Source organism: Ixodes scapularis, unplaced genomic scaffold, assembly GCF_016920785.2.
Source record: "Ixodes scapularis isolate PalLabHiFi unplaced genomic scaffold, ASM1692078v2 PGA_scaffold2__306_contigs__length_199485367, whole genome shotgun sequence".
Classification (NCBI taxonomy): Eukaryota; Metazoa; Arthropoda; class Arachnida; order Ixodida; family Ixodidae; genus Ixodes; species Ixodes scapularis.
Window position 1 is genome coordinate 198524150 of NW_024609857.1, and position 14136 is coordinate 198538285.

The 14136-nt window shown below is 43.8% G+C and overlaps 1 protein-coding gene across 1 annotated transcript in view; it reads right to left on the reverse strand.

Moving 5' to 3' along the window:
* The window catches only part of LOC8039133 (serine-protein kinase ATM), a 397758-nt gene that overhangs the window by 341108 nt on the left and 42514 nt on the right, over positions 1–14136 (reverse strand). The window contains exon 4 of the mRNA XM_040208992.3: positions 3885–4049. Within this exon, the coding sequence (XP_040064926.2) occupies positions 3885–4049 (165 nt within the window). The remainder of the gene's footprint in view (positions 1–3884; positions 4050–14136) is intronic.

Consider the following 14136-nt stretch of genomic DNA (forward strand, 5'->3'; position numbering starts at 1 on the left):
GCGCAGTCAATGCCACGGAGTTGGAGCGGCCAACGTTGAACCACTACGTCAGAGGCATGCATACTTCATTCTCACGTTTTGCTTGTTTTTACTTTTCAGAGCGAAATTTAACGATGACGTCATGAGTTTCTCCTCCCGGTGTTGGCTGACCGGGCGTTCACGTGATCACCGCTGCCCTGCGCGCTTATCGGTCTGTTTCTCCGCTCCCCTTCTCCTCTTTCGTCCTCTCCCCTTCCCCCTCTCCCCCGGGCCATCACCGTCCACGCCATGCAAAGCGACCTGCCCGTGTCCTGTTTCTCGCTCCCTCCCGAACGTCACAAGACCACGTGGTTCGACGTGAGGTGCCCATGACTGTGACGACCCGAGACCGATGTTGCCTGACGCAACCGAAGTTTCGGTTTCGGTATCTGCTGATGTTTAAATTAGGATTACACAAATATTATTCCACATTTTGCGAATCCGAAGACGTAGAGTTGTTGAGTATTACTTTGTGAATGTGAATCACTAGGAAGCCTAAATTTTTCAAAATTGAGCGGAGTTGCCCTTTAAGGCTCACAGACAATTCATTCGGTGCGGTACGTAATGTGCGCAAAAGGCGGCGATTTCAGGTGGATGCGAGAAAGGTGTTCTAAATGCTACGCATTTAATATACGCTTGAAAAATGCCAAGACGACAGCCAAGTTTTAGAGCGCAGCTCTTAGGCGCCTGTTTCCGGCTTGAGCGGCGTTGCCGTCGCTGTCGCCTTCGGCGTAACCGCGCAGTGCATTATGGGACGCGTGACAAAACTGATGATGTCATCAGTGACGTCATCAGCATCGTCATTGTCACTCATGTCATCGTCATCCGCATCGTCACTGATGATGTCATCAGTCACGTCACTGATGACGTCATCAGTGACGTCACTGATGACGTCATCATCGGCATCCGCATCGTCATCGTCCCTGATGACGTCATCAGTGACGTCACTGATTACATCATTGGCATCGTCACTGATGACGTCATCAGTGACATGACTGATGACGTCATCGGCATTTGCATCATCATCGCCCGATGACATCATCAGTGACGTAACTGATGACGTCATCGGCACCCGCATCGTCATCGTCACTGACGACATCATCGGCATCGTCATCGTCACTGACGACGTCAACGTCATCGTCACGTGACGTCATAGGGGTCAAGTGACCCCCGTGAGGTGACGTGACCCTTGTGAGGCAACGGCGACGCCGCTCGGAGGGAGGAGCAGCAGACAGGATGAGGAGGTGAGGAGGAGGGAGGAAGGATATACCTTCTCCTCGGTACCCTTCCCTCCTCCTCCTCAAGAGCTGCGCTCTAATTCGGTGTTACAGGGAGTTGTAAAAGGCTTTCATTTTTTCTTGGCATCTTCCGCTTTTTTGTTGCTTTAAAGGCACAAGTGTGGAGCACTTTCGGATCACTTGAAATCCACGCCAGAATGGAATGTCGGTTTCCATTCCGAGGCTGTGGAGGTTTCCTCTCTGCTTCTCTCGGAACAGCTGTGACATGAGGGGGCGCTACTGCAAAAACGCCTCAATGAAACTCGTGGTTCTGCGTTTTCACACACGTCGGGCAAGCATGGGCCGGAAAGGATTAAGATTTATCTTGGAGATCTGGTTTTCGATTTAAAGAGGCCACTGCATACTGCCATTAACTGCCGTACTTCAGCCTCACAGTCATACAAGTGGTATTCAAATTGTAGCAAACTGTAACTGCATATAAGTGGCAATTTCACAACAAAAAAAATAGTGCATCAAAAAGCTCCCTCAATTTTTGGCAAAAAATTAGGGCGTTTAAACTTTTATCTATGTAGGGGTGTATCTAAAAAAAATAAAAGCCGTTTACAATTCTCTGTAACGCCGAATTAGAATGCAGCTCTTGAGGAGGAGGAGGGGATGGTACGGAGAGGAGGCTATGCCCCTCCTCCCCTCCTCCCATTTAGGGGAAAATTTTCCGCTAAATTTAGTGGAGAAAACTTTTCCGCTATATCTAGCGGGAAAATTTTTCCGCTAAATTCCGCCAACACCAACACCGAATTTTCGCCGTCAGTGTCGGCGTAGCCGCGCAGTCCATTATGGGTAAATTTCCCCGCTAAATTTAGAGGAAAATTTTCCCCGCAAAATTTAGCAGAAAAATTTCCCCGCTTAATCTAGCAGAAAACGTTTCTCCGCTAAATCTAGCAGAAAAATTTCCCCGCTAAATTTAGCGGGAAAATTTTTCTGATAGCAAAAATTTTTCCGCTAGATTTAGCGGGGAAAGTTTTCCGCTAGATTGAGCGGGGAAACTTTTTCCGCTAGATTTAGCGGGGAAATATTTCCGCTAAATTCCGCCAATGCCGACACCGAATTTCCGCCGACAGTGTCGGCGTAACCGCGCAGTCCATTATGGGTGAATTTCCCCTGCTAAATTTAGCAGAAAAATTTCCCCGCTAAATCTAGCGGCAAACGTTTCTCCGCTAAATCTAGCAGAAAAATTTCCCCGCTAAATTTAGCGGAAAAATTTTTCTGATAGCAAAAATTTTTCCGCCAGATTTAGCGGGGAAAGTTTTCCGCTAGATTGAGTGGAGAAACTTTTTCCGCTAGATTTAGCAGGGAAATTTTTCCGCTAGATTTAGCGGGGAAATTTTTCCGATAAATTCCGCCAATGCCGACACCGAATTTCCGCCGACGGTGTCGGGGTAACCGCGCAGTCCATTATGGGTAAATTTCCCCGCTAAATTTAGCGGAAAATTTTCCCCTTCTAAATTTAGCGGAAAAAGTTCCCCGCTAAATCTAGCGGAAAAGGTTTCCCCACTAAATCTAGCAGAAAAATTTCCCCGCTAAATTTAGCGGGAAAATTTTTCTGCTAGCAAAAATTTTTCCGCTAGATTTAGCGGGGAAAGTTTTCCGTTAGATTGAGTGGGGAGACTTTTTCCGCTAGATTTAGCGAGGAAATTTTTCCGATAAATTCCGCCAATGCCGACACCGAATTTCCGCCGACGGTGTCAGCGTAACCGCGCAGTCCATTATGGGTAAATTTCCCCGCTAAATTTAGCGGAAAATTTTCCCTGCTAAATTTAGCGGAAAAATTTCCCCGCTAAATCTAGCGGAAAGTTTCCCCACTAAATCTAGCAGAAAAATTTCCCCGCTAAATTTAGCGGGAAAATTTTTCTGCTAGCAAAAATTTTTCCGCTAGATTTAGCGGGGAAAGTTCTCCGTTAGGTTGAGTGGGGAGACTTTTTCCGCTAGATTTAGCGGGGAAATTTTTCCGCTAAATTTAGCAGGGGAAATTTTTCGCTAAATATAGCAGGAAAATTTACCCATAATGAACCGCGCAGTTACGCCGACGGCGACGCCGCTCAAGCCGGAAACGGGCACCTAAGAGCTGCGCTCTAAAACAAAGCACGATTTGCCTTTAGCCAAATAATGCTTTGTCATTCCTGGAAGGACAAGGGGCAAATATTCGACTCAAACTTTTTGAGTTGGAGTTCAGTCATATGTTGTGTATAGCCGCATGTCTGTGCCCCTTTCTTGGAAGTGCTGCAGTTTGTGCAATCAACTTCTTCAATGCACCTTTGTTGGTAGCTTTGTGAAGTCTGTAAACTCCAAATATAAATGCAAGTTGAAACCCGAGTGTAAACTAATGTGAATAGCTTCGAAATTATGCACCAGAATAAAAACAAATACCGTTATCGATAAACTGCTACAAAAACCACTTTAAAGTTGAGGGTGAGCACAACATGCAGTACAACATGCATAATGTGCAGTACGGCATGCAGTACGTTGGACACGAGAGGCAATTGGGTGCCTTTCGTGTGCAACGTGTCGAGATGCACGTCACGCTCGAGGTGAATCGAACCCAAGCCTCGACCCCGGGAGAATGTCACTTACTGCCATAGAGCTTCTGGGGGAGTGCCGTCTGCCACCCGGAACAGCCGAGCAGCTGCAGCAGCAGGCGTGCATACTGGGCTTCCAGCACGTCCGCCCCCGGACCTCCGTCCGAGAGCACCAGCTGCACGTGCTCCACCAGCTTGCGCACATTCAGCCGGCAGCACTCTGCACCATGCAGGGCCCTCGGTGACTGCCCAATTCCGGAGGCGCCAGCAAGAACACTCTCCTTCATACACACTGGCTTCTCTACGTGAGTGTTCCAAAATTTACTCGTTCTCAGTCCACAGTAGCGGTCTTGTACACACGTGAAAGGCATGAGCGACAATGCTCTGTCCCCCCTTTTTCTAGGACTGCAGTTTTCACCATCTCTTGATTTGTCAAAGTTGAGAGGAAGGAAAGCAAACTTTGAGTTTCAGCCCCAGTTTTGAACAGAACGTCCCAAACGACCGGCGAGTGTCCGACTAAGCACGACGGGCCGTTGTCACAAACGGCTTCCAAACGCGGGGTGTGTCGTGTCTCAAGCGTCCCAGTGTTGTTTCACAGCGTTGGCATTATCCAGTAACAACGCACCAAAGCAAATCATGCAGAAAAAGGTGCCAAGTGAAAAGGTTACACCTTTAGAATCAATGCAGATTGTTTAGTTGGTACTGGGAATCTGACGTCATGATGGCGCTTAAGACGAGGACAAAAGGGAGACTAGACAACACACAGTGCTACTTCAACTGTTTATTTTTGAAAAAAGCGGGGAACATGTATACACTCCAACCGCTTCACCTCAGCCATTCCCGGGCCTCACCGTCGCTCGCAAAAACGTCATCTCTTTGTCTAACAGGTGAATGGAGGCAACGCTGACACACTGTGCTCCACACTGTTTCATCGAATCTGCTTCTATTATTTCCCTGACTGTCTTATCCTTGTGTCTGGCTAGAATCGCGCACGTGTTGAACAAGGGCCTGCACCCACAATCGTGACAATGAACTGATGAAGGAATAAAGTTAGTTTTTCGAGTGAATCTAACGCTAATACATTTAGACACATTTAGAGGCATGCGTCATTTGATACACCAGTCATCAATTTCATCTAAATCACTTTAAAGAGTGAATACTTGAGCATCACAGGTCACATCAGTGTACAGAATGCAACCGTCTGCATATCGAATATGTGAAGAGACGCCTTCAACTATTTGATATATATTTAAAAAAGGAGATGGCCAAGTACTGACCCCTGTGAGAATTCAATGTTATTTCTATGAAAGGGGACTAAACCATTAATTAACACAGACTGTTTTCTTGAATTTAGGTAATCACCAATAGAGTTGAAAATTCCCAAATCTATGTTTAGTTTGTGAAGCTTGTTGATAAGAAGAGCCTGAGGAACCATGTCGAAAGCCTTTTTGAAGTCCAGAAAGATACAGTCAACTTGTCGGCCCTTATCGAACGATTGTGAAATGTTGTGATAGAACTCCAGCAACTGCGTAGTGCAAGAAATTTCTGTACAAAAACCGTCTTGAGGCGGGCTATAATAATTCGTAAGACTAGGGTGTTTCATTAGGTTAGTGTAAGTGGGCAAGGCAGCAGCAGAACCATGCGGCCACGGCTAAGCTTGTTCGTCTTTTTGATACAGGTTCTTGCTGCTGGTGTTGACCCAGTCACCTACGAAGATGTCACCAGCGCAAGCGATATCTGCTGCTGCAAGTCACGAGCGCAATTGCCAGTGATAACCCTCAACGACGCTAAGACTGCATCGCAACGGAACTTTCGACCGTGGCCATGTGCATTTTCCGGTCTTGCACAGAATTCATTGGGCAGCATTGGTAACTGGACCAACGGCCACGGCCCCTCAAGCGTTTTTCGCCAGTGGACGAGGCAGCAGCCGAACCATGTGGCCACGGCTATACTTGTTTGTCTTTTTGATACAGGTTAATAAGACGCAAGCTGGTTGGGAATTGAAAAGCGATTTTATGTGTTTGGTTGTGCTGCCTTGCCCAGGGCACATTATGCAATTCTATTGCGAGTTGTTTTGACTCATTCTGCTTTATTGTTCTTCTCCTGGGCGGGGATGTGGAAATGAACCCCGGGCCGGAGATAGCTGAGCAACTGGTAGCGATTCTTGAAAATCAGAAGGCAAACACCATAGACCTAAAGGCTATCCAAAACAAGTTAGACTCTCACATATCCAATACAAACAGAAGATTGGCATCGATCGAAGGGAAAACAGAGTCATTCGAACAAAACAGCTCAGGGGATAGAAAATTGTGAGCATTCGGTTACTGAGCTTCACGAGGAAATTGCATCTCTAAAGGAAACAATTGATGTTCTAGAAAACCACAGTCGACGTAAGAACTTGATTGTTTACGGCGTCAGCGAAAATGAAACAGGAACAACCAATTCAGTCAGGGGAGCTGTTTTAACAGAAATCTTTGAACAAAAGCTGGGAATCAAAGTGAACAGTCACGGTTGCTGCTGTTTCGATTGTTTTCATGTACCAAAAGCTTTTTGAAACAAGAAGCGGCGCGGCTCTACGGCAACGCCGGCTCGGTGATTCGATAGTTCCATGCCCCCGTAGGGCCGCAAGATTTGGTCGCGAATGTATGTCAAAATTCTTTGGTCACGATTATAGGTCGACCCTTAATTTTTGACAATGTTTCCGAAGAAAAAAGGTTGACTTATATTGGAGTAAATACGGTAGTCGTGAGAGGGATGGCGGGGTCGGGATAAATGACACGGCTATACCTACTTTTTTTTAGAGATAAAAGCGGGACCAAAGGGAAGAGAACTAATGTGATACCGGCATGACAAGCACACCGCTCCAGCAACTATGTTTACTTTCTTCTAATGCTCAAAGTAATGTAAATAAAGTGACTGATTTTGAAACTCTCCTTATTGATCTTGACCCACACGTTATGTTACTGACTGAAACATGATTACTTGCAAATGTGTTGGACAGTGAAATTATTCCACCCTCATACAGAATACTCAGGTGTGATCGACAATCCCGCGGAGGTGGAGTCGCTATAGTAATTAAAGTAGATACAGACCAACACGCGGCCCTGATGTCACGCAGCTGTGGTGGCGCTGTCGACGGCACGGAGCATGCGTAGACGCTTCCCTTCACGCGAATTCGGTTTCTGCGCATGCGCAGTGCCTACACCTGGTGTGGGCGAACGCCGGCTTGTTTGTAAACAGCGCGTCAGTCTATAAGAGTAATTCTACTACCAGGCATCTCTAATCACGGAAGTGTGTTCCGTAAAATATATTTTTATGGTAACGCGATTGTAATTGGTGTGGTATATCGACCGTCAAATGCAAATCTAGTGTTTTTTGAGGATTTGTATGATTATACTTGCAAAGCTTTCGGGTTGGCCAAGTAAAATTTATCTTGGCAGGCGACTTCAATCTACCGCATATTGACTGGTTGAATACGAGTGCCACGGGTAGTAATGTAAAGCATTCCGAACTCCTCATGAACACTGCCTTCTCATCTGACTTGGCACAAAACGTTGATACCCCTACCAGAGTCGGCGCTTCATCAAGCTCTTGATTTACCTTTTGTTAGCTCTGCAATTAATTGTACCAGACCAGATGTCACCAACGGCCCATCCGACCACAAACTTGTGTTTGCCACATTTTCCATTTCGAAGAGAACTGATCAGAATAGAACATCCATTGTTGTTCAATAGGGCAGATGACGTGAGTGTTTTAGATTACTTAGAAATGCATTTGGATGATTTCACTGTACATGAGGATTTAAATGTTCCGGGGAAAGTTTAAAAAATTGTGTTTTGATTGCATAACGAGGTTCGTTCCAAATAAGATAAAGAAAAAGAGAAATAATCCAAGGATTACCAGAGAAATAATTCATATCAAGCGCAAGTTAAAACGGATGCGAAGATCACCTCGGCGCCCGGAAATGAAAATTAATCTACTAAGCAGTCTTAAGGGTACAATTAAAAAAGCTAAAGATGACTTTTTTTTGTAACACTCAGTAATTTTCCGAGGGATGCGCCATCTAAATTCTGGAGGTTTCTGTCTGGAAGCAAGTTTAATCTTATGTCTTTAACTATTGAAGGCTCACAGGTCACGGTTGCTAAAGCTATTGCCGATGAATTTAATAAATACTTCCAGTCAGTTTTTACAAAAAAAGGGACCAATCATATTCTTCAGCCTGAAGGTTTCGCTTCATCAATGACGGATTTGAACGTATCTCAAGAAGGCCTATTTAATTTGCTAGTTAACCTTGATGTTAAAAAAGCAAGTGGTCCAGATGGTATTGTCGGCACTCTTGACCCTGAAATTAAAGTTAAACTTTTCGCTGATGACTGCGTTTTATACCCCACAATAAAATCAGAAGCCGATCAAACTAGGCTCAACGACAATCTAAAAAATATTTGGTGTGAAAACTGGGGAGTGGTTCTAAATGTTAATAAGTGTTCTATCTTACGAGTATGTAATAAAAAATCAGTCTTAAGTATTCATACGTCGGTCATGGGAGGGGAAGTAATTAAAGAATTATTGTCAGTTAAATACTTAGGTGTTACAATTACAGAAGGCTTGAGTTGGAACGAACACACTGATAATGTTTGCTCCAGTGCACTTAGAGCCCTATGGGCCCTCGACGTAAGCTCTCAGGAGCCCCGAGGCAGGTGGAGCTTGCAGCCTACAAAAGATTGGCAAGACCTTGTCTAGAGTATGCTTCATGTTTATGGGACCCCCACACTAGGAAAAACATATCTAAACTTGAAGGAGTGCAGAGGACTGCAGCCAGATTTATTTGCAACCGGTATAAAAGAACGGAGAGCGTGAATGAAATGATCAGTCTTCTTGGACTTGAAACGCTTCAAACCCGCCGCTTAGAAAAGAGGTTAAAACTTTTGTACTTGATATACGATTTAAATCACCTAAAACAGTGCCTTTACGTAACCCGAGTATTGCGCGCAAATACTCGTTTTAACAATGGCAAAATGATTCGGGAGTTTCGTGCGCATAATGATACGTTTAAATTTTCATTCTTTCCCAGGACAATAACCCCATGGAACCAGCTGCCAAAAAATATAGTAGAAAGTGCCAGTGTCGAAGAATTTATTTCAAATTTGGAAGTTGTGCTCATGTGATTGTTTTGTAATGTTTTTGTTGTTGATTTTTTCCTTCAAGTTTACTTTGTTGTTAAGTCTTGCAGCTGGTATTGATGTCTTCTCGGTGTTGTATATCATGTTTATATTGTGATGCACACTCCTGCTTGGACTCTAACATGAGTCTGGAGTATTTATAAATAAATAAATAAAAATGTGCTCTCTAGTTTTGCAGCACACACTTGTCAGTGAGATGAGCCTGTAGTTTTGTACCAGATTTTTTGGGCTGGATTTGTGGATGGGGACAACATTTGCAGACTGATTTCCAGTCCAGAGGCAAGAAGCCACATTTCAACGATACCGTAAACAAAATTACCAAGTAACTCGAAATAACTTCATTACAAGACTTCAGGACACCGTTAGGAATTCCATTGGAGCCAAGTGCTGAGCCTTGTCTTATTTTCTTTAAAAGGTAGAAAACACCTTGTGTGTCAAAATAGATTTCAGACATAAAATTGGTAGAAACAGGTACCGTACTTCTTCGGAGTTGCAATAATTCCCCGTCACGATATCCAAGAAAATAGACTCGAAGTAATCATTGAAACTGGTAGCCTTCAAAGAGTAAACCTCTAGAAGGCTACCCTCGACCAATAGGAAGGGAATTCTAACGATATCTTTTTGTATTAGAGCGAATAAACTTCCAGAATTCCTTCGGATTTCCCCCGAGTTTCACATTTAGTGCTGAAAAGTAGTTTGCCCGGGACAAAGTGATTGCATGTTTAAGGGCGACACCTATCTCCTTTAGTTTATTGTATGATGCAGAGTCATTACGAGCTCAGTATTGAGTTAGTGCACGTGTATTTTTATTAACAAGTTTCCGTAACTCGGATTTAATCCATGGTTTATCCTGACGACGCTTCGAGGTGATAATATTTGATAAAACGAAAATATCAACCATTCTTTATTCTATTCCTAAATACGTTCCACAGTAAGTTAATGTCATCTGTCACGCTCATTTCCTTATACTTCAAGTAAAATCCTTCAAGTCTACAAGACAAACCGGCATAATCACCCCTGCCAAATAAGTACACTTTTTTAGGACGTAAGGGAGCACTGTGATCAAATGAACTAGACAAATTTGCAACAACAGCCTTATGGTTACCGATTCCCAGGAAAACAGCAAGAGCGGAAACCGCCAAAGCACGATTACTGAACACAAGGTCGAGAACACCTGAACAGCTGGAACCGATCCGCGCAGGCTCTGTAACAAACTGATAAAGGTCATAGTCATTGGCAAGATTAAAAAATGCCGAGTATGCCAAGTATACACTAGTATAGTTAGAAATAGACAGTTTGAGTTCTGTCCACAGAATATCCGGTAAATTAAAATCATTACCGATAAGGAAAAAACCTGCTTCTACCACAGATAAAGCATTATACATTATACAAAGAAAAAATAGAAAAGGTAAAAAAGCGCGAACAAACGGGGACAATAAAAAAACACAGACGACAATACAGGCACTTAACTCTCGACTGGTTTTTCACCATTGTCACCTATATATATACACATTGCCCAAACCACATCGGATTCAATCGCCACAATCAGAGCCAACCTTCCAGAAACACCATCTCACTCTGAAGCAAATACAAAGACGGAGCGCTGACACAATTGTTTTCTTACTTTTATGTAGAATGCCTCCATAATCTCTCTTTCCGCTTTTTCCTTTGCCTTTCTTAAAACCTTTGTGCCAGTCAGGTCAGGTTTACACCCACATCGCCTGCAATGGTCAGCGAAATGGCCCCCCACGTTGTTGCGCACACACAAATTATGTTCTCGTGCTCTATATCATAGAAGCAGCGCCCAGTCTGCCCAATGCAGACTCTGCCACAACTAAACGGAATCTCGCACACCACATCGGTGACACATGCAGTGTATTGCACCGCGTGTTTCTTGGAGCACGGCGCTTTTTTCTGCCTTTCAACATCAGACATAACTTGGCAAGTTTACATGGTGCCGAAAAAACCACGTTAATGACGTATCTACCAGCCACCTTTTTTTAGATTATGAGACACGGTATGCATGTACGAAATGACTTGCACTTGTTTCCTTTTTTTACTTGCCTTGCTGCCTTTTTTACTTCTTTTTAGCTTTTGAAGAAGGCTCTCACAACTACTAGAGATTAGGTTAGGGGGGTACCCCGCGCCTCTTAACCTCTTTGATTGTCGTTCAGAACTGATTTTCATCTGGTGATTGCACCTTTTTTCCAGAGCTGCACTTAGACATGTCAAGGCTCTACCCCTCTTTACCAGTTAAGAGTGAGCACTTTCAAACAAAACCAGGCTTTTCTTAGTGCACGGACAATACTGCCAACAGACATGTTCTTCAGAAAAAAAGATCAAAATGTCTAAAAACTGAATGCAGTTATTCGCAGGTAGAATTAAGTCTGCCTGACACCTCCCTAAACAGTTCGACAATCTTCTCAACCATTTTCTCCAAACCTGAGTCTGTATCTAAAATTAAAAAATAGTCATCCGCGTATCTATATGCCTTTAAAACGTGAAAATCTGCAAGCCTATCTGAATTTGCCAGTCCAGTGATGTTAAAAAATGTTACACATAACAGGGGCAACTGTCGACTTAATGCACACACCAGACTTTTGTACAAAATATTGCTCGTCAAAACCGAGGCAGTCGACTGAAGATAAAAGACTAGCAGCTCCAAAAAATGATCGCTGCTAACGCTGGGGGAACTTTGAAATTTAATTTCTCCAGACTCGCTGATCTTATCTTGAACAGCCTTGACAAGTCCATCGTGAGGAACGGAATAATACAAGTCCTCAACATCCACAGATATTGCAGTGACAGCATTCTGAAAACCTTCTCTAAGTTCATGGACTATTTCTAGTGGGCTTTGCACCAAGAAAGGGTCATTTAGTGCAAGAGTGTCCAAATGGCACTGTAAAAACCGACTGAATTGAACCTGCCAAGTGTTCTTTTCTGACACAATGGCTCGAAAACGGTGTTGTACGAAATGTCGTTCCAAAGAACAGCGTTCCCGGAACACTTTCCTTTACGGAGGAACGAAGGAACGCCACCGTTCCATCTTGCATCGGTGGAACAGGAACGGGAACTCCTTAAATTTTTACGGGAACGGAAGGAGGAACGGCGTTCCTTTTTCTTCTCCGAGTGGGGTAATCTTTATTTTATTTCTAAGAGGTGAATTCTAAAAAAATTATAAAACAATATATTTATGAAGAGCAGGTTCTCTAACTTTTTTGTTACTTAGGGTTTATTTTGGGGGGTCCTCGCTCGCTAACAGTCGGCTGCAGGAGAAATAGTGGACATTGATTCTCTTTTCAGTGCCCAAGACTGCGGTACAGAAATTTAAAAAATTTTGTCGAAGGAAACGACAGAAAAACAGACGTGTCAAACTCCGCTGTACTTCCTTTGCTTGCACGAATCCTCATACACTTGGAAATCTAAGGCCAACTACAGCCATCACTGAACTTCTACAAAAAGACCTACAGTTAGACCAAAAGAACAGGTTACCAGACATCGAACACACCCTTGTATCCCAAACATCAGCCAGGTGCAAAAAAAGAATAAAGAGCTTTTTCTTTTTTTTTTTTAACTTTCAAACTGAACAACGAATGTAACCTTCACGAAGGAGAACTGGTAGTTTTCAAAACCGACCTACCAAATTCAAAAGTCCTACCCTCTTTTTGACTTGTTCGTACCGCAGACAGCAACATCCAGAAGCAACTGTTGTTAAGTTCGAAGAAGAATTTTGTTAAATTGAAACATGCGAGGTTGTTATAAAGTGCTGGTACAATGTGGGTAACAGCATACACTTGGCTCGTCTGCATAGCCCACCTCAAACATGTATATGGCAAAACGCTGAGACTTTTTAAAAGTTAATATATCAACAAATGAAACCTTGCTTCCACTTGTTTATTTTCTCCTGGTGTCCTTCCATCATCATGGCATTCAAATTCGTATGTTGCCATTTGATGGGATACATAAAAAAAAACTCCGTTTGATCTAATTAAATATGGTAATTAGCAAAATACAAATGTAACGTATATGTAACGATAGATTCCATTTTTCTAAATTGTAACGGGAACGAGTTCCTTTCTCGCAGATGGAACTTGTAACAGGAACGCGTTCCAAAAATCAACAGGAACGAGCTTCCGTTCCTCTTTTTGAGGAACGTGTACAACACTGCTCGGAAAGGACACTCAGCCTTCTGAGTTTTTCCCGCGAAAAATATTGAAAAAATTCCACTTTCTGCTTTGTCTACAGCTTTCCTTAAAATGTCTAGGTTCAGACCTTTTAGCAACTCAATAGCCGCAGATTTTTGAGACTTCTGTCGAAACTTAACTTCTTTGAAGTTCTTATCTATTGCTACCAATGCTTTTTCCTGGAACTGGCCCTTCGACATTACAACAAATCCCCCTTCCTTATCGGCCTGCACAAGCGCGAGTTCGTTGAGCTTGGAAAAATCTACAACCTTCTTAAAAGGTGGTTTTGCCTTAGGGCGTCGACTCACGGATTCTTTCAGGCAGTCCACACCATCACCAATAGCACGCTCCCTGCTCTGTTCCCCAGCGCTGTTCGCTACTCTTCGCACCATGGCCAGCAGTTCTAATCGAGATGCTGACGGTTCGAAGCTGTACTTTGGTCCTTTGTTCAGGACAGCCTCGATCTCCTCTGGAAGCGCGACTCCCCCCAAGACGGTAACGCAGTCCATGCAAATGGCAGCGCTCTTCTTTTTGGCGGAAGCTGCATTCGCATCAGTTGCCAGATGAACTCCGTTGTTTGCGACGCCAATCTTTTGTAGTCTTCAAAACGGCGCTTGGCATGGTAGTCCTCCTGTCCTCCCTGTACGATGATACGGAACCAGGCCAAATACAGTCTTACTTTCTCCAATATTCTGATTTCAGGATCTTGCACAGCTGTCTAGTGTGCCCCCAGGATGGTTCCACGACTCCGAAAAGGCCTTGAACTTCTCTTGGCACAAGCTTCCTCTTCAGGCAAAAAGAAATGGTTCGGGACTGGCACGTTGAAAGGGCGATTAGATTGATGCACTTGATGGCAGAATCTTGGTGCACACGATGAAAAAGGAAGGAGCCCAGTGCAGAAGAAATATGTTTCATTAAAACTTGGGTTTGGGCTAGTTGGGTC